The sequence below is a fragment of the Carassius carassius genome, chromosome 25, assembly GCF_963082965.1.
Source record: "Carassius carassius chromosome 25, fCarCar2.1, whole genome shotgun sequence".
Classification (NCBI taxonomy): domain Eukaryota; kingdom Metazoa; phylum Chordata; class Actinopteri; order Cypriniformes; family Cyprinidae; genus Carassius; species Carassius carassius.
In genome coordinates, this window is record NC_081779.1 from 28,665,954 (window position 1) to 28,672,825 (window position 6,872).

Genomic DNA, 6,872 nt, shown 5'->3' on the forward strand with positions numbered 1-6,872 from the left:
ATCGTAAGGAAGAATGGAACAGCTACTGGGTGTTTTTTCCAGGACGTTATCTGTTAAATTTATGGACATTTCTTTTAACCCTCAAACACAACACAATGCAATGAATAATTCAAAATACAGGTAAACACCTCTGAAAAATCAATATGTTAATATTGTACATTGTGTCCCTCAAAGATTTCTTAGAGTAATTGAGCCACTGGTTGTAATTTCTTGAGCTCGCTAGTGGTTGCAGAAGTGTCTGTGTTTGCTGCCTATAGCTGTGTTCACTATTTCTGTCTGATGAGAGGAGCTCGGGCTCGGAGCTGTTAAGGAACCTCTTGTCCATCATGTTTTCTAAGATAAAGAAAATATTTACTCTATCAATCTTTTTGGCCCTTATATTTCCTATTTGAGCCAATGTAGATGAAGACCACCCTGACTGATTGGAACAGCTATAATAACCAGGAGAATAATTCATTAGTGCTTATCAAGTCTCATGTGTTTCATTCAGGACAGAGTGAAACATTTGTATTTCATGAGGTTCAACAGACTGAGACCTGCAGGTTTTCTTCCTCAGAGTAAAAGAATCTGAGGTCAATTTTGATTGAAAAATTTATTTCTGAAAGATTAACAGAAATTTGATCTTTTTTTAGCATTGTGGCATATGTCCAACTTTTCCTTTAATGACAACATCATTAGATTACATGTACAAAACATGATGATCGGCATGATTTGAGAATGTTCTAGAAAGCATCTTCCGCTTTAAAGGAAGGAAGGGCATTCTTACAAAGACATTCACATGATCATTGGCAGAAAGTTCATATTTTATTTAAAATTTTCTTCTATATATTTTTTTCAGAATCCTTACATACCTAATATTAACAAAGCCTAGCCCAATGTGATCTCAGACATTATGGCTTTTCGTCGAGCTGATGTTCAGTTTTCAGCTGACACATCCTCATCTAGTGAATAACAAACCATAATCATGATGTGCACTTACTGTTATGACATGTATTTATGTAGATTTCTCAATTTCATTCCAAACACATAAAGGCAAAGTTTTGTTTATGTATGCATCAGTAAACAATGTATGGCTGTAGATGATTTTTATTGAGGCTTTCATGGCTGTGACAGTGACTTGCTGAAAGCGCTAGCAGACATCAGCAGACATCAGTGACTATGGATGCAAAGTATTTCTACAAAATGCAAACAACATAATTGAGGTGCTGCAGTGTGAAGCACCTGGCAGAGCTCAGAGGCAGTTAAATACTGGCCGAGTCCCACACTGTGAGACCGTGTTTGGACAGATGTGAGCTGAGACTGCAGGAACTCAATATAATAGTTCACAAGGGCTTACAAGGTCAAAGGTGCTATACACACACACACAAACACACTTTCTGTTCTCCGTCACATATGGTAGCTGCTGCCTACTTATATGAGTGTATTGTAACCAGATTTTTACATTCTCGACATGAAATGTTTTTTTGTTTCTTGTGCAAAATGGCATGGAGCTGCAAGGCATTGCAACTGCTTCTCACTGGACCAAATTAACCTTCTCTCCAGGTCTTTTCACATTGCACTTAACCCAGGGTTGTCATCTTTTTGTAAACGCTGCTTATAACCCAGGGATCTGAAACCCTGCTCTGCAGTTTTAACCCCTGCAAAGAGAGAAAATGTCCATTACTTACATAGCAGCTCTCATAATGTGTCTGTGTAATTATAGCATTATTGACACACTGTTTTCACACTGTCATCACTAAAACTGCTTTGACACGATCAGCATTGTATAAAGCAGTATACAGATAAATGTGATTTGACTTGAAATGTTTGTTTGAGCTGCGCCATCTACTGTACAGACATGAATTTGCCAAAAATATAATGTTTATATAAAAAACAAAGCCCAGCTCAGATGAGAGAACAGTAACACCGAACTAATGTAACGCATTACTTTCCATAGAAAAAAAAGGCAAAAAAAAACAATATTAATAATTTTTATTTGATGGTTACACCGTATGACTTTTTTTAAGTTAAGATATTAAATTGAATGAAATTTCTAAACTATATACCATAAGAGTACATTTCTGGCAGAACCTGGCACATGTGTCTTAAAAGCTCTTTTAAAAAGATGTGTCTTTTCCTATACTGTGAAATCTCCTTCTGCACTGTTTGGCCCAGGCCTCAGTAACTGAAGTGATGGACTGTTGCTGTCATTAGATGAGATTGCTGTCAGATGTGTGTAGTTCTTCCTTTATCTGCACTTGGGTCATGTGGGGCCAACTTGACTTCTTTTTGAGGTTTTTTTTACTGTAAAATGTATGCCAGTTGACCTTTAAGAAATGAAATCTGAGGGGATGTCAGCTTTTGAGAGGATATCTGAAAGGTTTGCTGTCGGAGTGAGTGGCGGAAAGGTAAATAGACTGGAGAAAGAGCCCAGAGATAAGGCTGCTGTGATTATAACCTTCAGTTCATTCACTGCTGGGATTGCTCCAGACATCCTCGTGATACCTGCAAGCCGAGAGCACTGTTGTTGCATTGACACAACACTGACCCCAGCAATTGTGTGCATGACCTTTGACCTCCATGTTGACTCCACTCATGAAAATGTATTGAATATACTTACAAAGACACACAATTGTAGGGCAAGGAATGCGATTTCTTTTTCACTTCTCGTTAAAGCCACATTGGTGTGCATTAGAGGACCAATCCACTATAAAACCTGACATAATGAGTGCTAATGTCAGCAGTCAGACGGAGAGTAATTTGACAGTAATTAGTCATTATTAGTCGGATTATCACCAATTAATAATAAAACAAAAATGGAATTGTGCTTATATACTGATCAGCTAAATATTTCCTTCAGTTTCACATAACTGGCCTATAATGGTATCCAACACTGAGAGGACACTTGAGAGCATTTTAACATTTAAAGGGCTCATAACATTTAATAGTTCACCCCAAAATGAAAACTGTATTTACACAGCCTCATGTTGTTCTAAACATGTATGAGGTTATTTCTTCTGTTGAACACAAATGATGATATTTAAAAAAAGGTGGGCAACCAGTTGCTGGTAGCTATTGACTTTCCATAGTTTTATTATTATTATTTTCTTCCTCGTACTGTTTGGTAAGCAACATTCTTCAAAATATATATTTTATACAAACTAAAGGCTGAAAAAAAGTAATTGTATTTTTCAAGGGTGCAGGGAACAGCTCAGCAAATTACAATAAACTTGTAAAGTTTCACGTTCAGCAAGAGTGTGGGAGTAATTTGTACACCCAGTTACTCACCGAAGACAATAAACCATACAGATGTTTCTGGTTCCCTCACCTTCAAAATCCTATGAGCTCAAAACTGTGGAAATTAAATGGCTCAAACAACCGTCAAAGTATTAAAAATATATGCCAAAGACATGATTATTTACTATCATGTCAGGCAAGACGTTTACCTTCTATTTTTAATGGGAATCAGAGTCAGATCAATTACCTGACCAAAAAGATAAAGTTTTCAATTTATTACGAATCTTTCATGAACAGTTGTGCAGTCCCTCTAAACTGGTCACCTGCCACTCGTCACCAACTCTTAGACTTTTCAATTGCCCCATTTCTTAAACACACCTGGCTTGAGCTGGGAAAAAGCATTTTGCAAACTGGTTCACACTGAGATAAATCACCTGGTAAAGAACTGATCACTTTCTACACTAGAGGGAGACACAACCCATATTATATCTGCTCCTCTGTGATCAGCTGACACTGAAATAGCATAAATATGTATCCATAACTTCAGCCTATACTTACTTTATTAAAAACAAAAGTTTTATCTAATTTTAACTTAGTCAACATGAATAGACTTCTCATAACGCATAATATGTAATACTTTGCAAAAGAATTGCTTTGAAAGTCACCACCCATTTTTCACACTATAACACTTGAAGACTAGCACTAGTTTAAGTACTTCTTTTATTTGGCACAACCGTTAAGTTGACAAGTTAACAGTCAAAGATGTCAACAGGTATTGCTTATTTTGCATTTCACATGTAAAGCCCTCCAACATCCGGTCTAAACTTGTACAAAGAACAGTCGTGTGCTTAAAGCGAAAAATACACACGTGAAAAGATGAAGAAATATGGTTACTGAGTTGGTCAAAGTGTAAAATCATTGCTCGATCCAAACCAAATGCTGCATTTGTTTGTTCTGTATATTATTTTTTTCCTCTTATGTGGAGAAAAATAAAATAAAAAAATCTTTAGATATGTAAAAAAAAACCATCCCCTGTAATAGCACATTTTTCAGTTTTCTTCACAGTGGACCTCTTTGTTTTCTTTGTTTTTTCGAACCTCTTCCAGCTTCTTGTCCTAAAATAGAAGCAGAAAGTATTAATCTTTTATTTTATTTTTTTATCATAAAACCCATCTATGAAAACACATCACCTGTACCTTCTCTTTGAACTTCTCATTCATGGCTGCCATGATGGCTGAACGGTTTTCTTTGTTGGCTTCCATCTTCTGGTTCAGTTTCTCTTCTGCCATCTTGCTGAAATTGTTGTTTTCTTCTAGAGCTTTCTGAAGCACCTCTTTCTCATGCTCACGCTTCTCTGCTAAGTGTTTCAGAACCTCCGCTTCATAAGACTAGAGAAAGAAAAAAATTATAATAATTTTTAAATGCATTATTGTCAGATTTAAAACACTCAATTCAAGAAGTTTATTCCAGGAACAGGTTGAAAATGAAAAAAAAATTTGTATAATGAACCTCAATACTTACCTCTGGAGAAAATCCTATACACACCCACATTTATTGTTGTTAAATGTACCTTGGCATGCCTTGAATGTTGGAGAAAATGTATGGAGAAAAAAATAAATACATAACAGTATAGGTATGCACCTTGCGTCTCTCTTCTGCAGCGGCTAGTTTCCTCTTGATCTCCTCCAAGGAAAGATCCTTCTTCGGAGCAGGAGAGAGAGGGAACTCAGTCTTGGCATCTGGAGCAGGACTCCCAAGGATGACCTCAAAAGCTTGTCCCGAGGCACGCTTGTTCAGCTCCTTAACACGAATATCTAAAAAAACAAGCAATATTAAGGGATCATCTCTGCTTCAACTACTACAAATATATCCAGATATATCCGGTCAAATGCCTATGTCTTACACATGTATAAATACAGGTCTTACCACCTAAAGCAGCCATTGTTGCAGAAGACTAGAGGCTCGACGTATGCCTGAAAACCAAATCAGCCACATTAGTGTCCCACACAATACTGTATTCACATAATCCTTGTCATACTGCACTCAATGTTACTCAACTACATCTAAAAGTTGAAATATAACAGACCTATTGGATTTTATATAAACAGCATACATATATAACTCTTACACATTATTTAAAGAAAATTAATAGTTTGCCCAACAGTACCTTTTTCGATAAACTGGGTCCCTAAACTACAGCCCACCAATTATAGAGAGAGAGGGGGGGGGGGCATGTTGTGAATTTAGCGCGCAAATGTTTTCTAGTTTCGCGGGAGAAAAAAAAACTGGCGCGTATTCTTCAAAAACACACACACGTGACCCGAGGACCAACTGCCAGCGCATGTGAAAACCACAGACTTGTGGAAAAAAAAGAAAAAAAAGTTGTATACTCTGTCGTTACACGAAGTATGCCATTTTAACGTCTTGCTGCTGTAGAATGAGCCACAAGAGATTGAAGTGCATTTAGTGGCGAGAGAAAGGCGCTTTTACAGGTCAGAACAGGTCCAAAACAAAGACACCGCGCGCGCTGAGCTCCGCCCTGCTCTTTCTACAGCTCCATGATAACTCAAGCACACTACAAAAACATCCTGCCATCTGACCTTTCGCGCTGCACTCCATCCTGCAACGGTCTGGTTCAACGCAGATGCATATTAAGGGCACATAAACACAGCATTCGTGCAGCACAACGCGTATTGAATGCAACAAAAGCACAGTGGCAAAAAGAACAGGAAGACCATCTTTAAACAGGCATTCAGATGAACGAGGCAGCTTATCGTAATATAGGTCAGAGACTTCGTGACTTTTGGATGTTTATCAGATTATACTATTACCAACGAAGCGTTTTATTTGAATACTTACTTAAATGTGACCAAAACCTTGAAAACATGATTTAATGTGAAAAATAAAAAAACTCACTGTGCTAGATTAGAAGCAAGCAAGCCTCCATTAACATTTCATATCATGCATGTCACAGAAATATATAAACCTACTACACTCCAATAATCCTAGGCATACAGAAAATTCGCACAAATTAAGAAGTACGCATTTAAAAAGAAAAAAAAAACAATGCAGGCAATGCAGGCACACCTACCTTCAGACAAAACGATCCAGGTTTGATGTCAAAGCTCTCGCTCGCGCCGTTTTCTCAGCTCACGTCAAGTTCCCGCATAAAAGGATAAAATGTACCTCGTCACCTCGTGTTCTTGACGCTCATTGGCTGCGCTCACTGGTTCCCGGATAATGTAGTTCTCTCAGACAACAACATGCTTAAACACGGGGCAGAATTGTTATTCATTTTGCAACTATTGATATTCATTAGGAATCATCAAAAAATAGATATATCTGAATAGTGTCTTCTGCTGGGGATGAACGGTTTGAGTCGGATGCGGTGTGACGGCTGCTCTTGTTTTATTGAGACGGTTACGTAACTGCGGGTGATGCTGGCTGCTGATGAGAGTGAACCTTGGTCTATAACTATCAAGCTTGACTATGGTAGTCATTATAACGCTTGTAAATAAATGTTTATACAGAAGGAGAAGTGTAGGTATATCAGAAGCCAGAGAGAGCTTTATTGTCATGTTTACACACACAAGAAGTTTGTGTTGGTGGCGAGAGCTTCCAGTGCAGAAGAAAGTACAGATATACAAACTTACATG

General features: G+C 37.7%; 1 protein-coding gene across 3 annotated transcripts; it reads right to left on the reverse strand.

Moving 5' to 3' along the window:
- Nucleotides 1–3,920: 3,920 nt before the first annotated feature.
- Nucleotides 3,921–6,415, reverse strand: LOC132104530 (stathmin-like). Of its 3 annotated transcripts, none has more exons than XM_059510080.1 (5): nucleotides 6,308–6,415; nucleotides 5,143–5,189; nucleotides 4,858–5,030; nucleotides 4,413–4,604; nucleotides 3,921–4,331 (listed from the first exon to the last, which is right to left on the reverse strand). In XM_059510080.1, the coding sequence occupies exons 2-5, from the start codon at nucleotides 5,156–5,158 to the stop codon at nucleotides 4,266–4,268; spliced, it is 447 nt and encodes a 148-aa protein (XP_059366063.1). In that variant the 5' UTR covers nucleotides 5,159–5,189; nucleotides 6,308–6,415; the 3' UTR covers nucleotides 3,921–4,265. The 3 variants fall into 3 exon arrangements, with proteins under 3 accessions (XP_059366063.1, XP_059366065.1, XP_059366064.1); XM_059510082.1 differs by having other exon boundaries at nucleotides 5,146–5,189; nucleotides 6,308–6,392; XM_059510081.1 differs by lacking the exon at nucleotides 6,308–6,415 and adding an exon at nucleotides 5,345–5,366.
- Nucleotides 6,416–6,872: the final 457 nt, after the last annotated feature.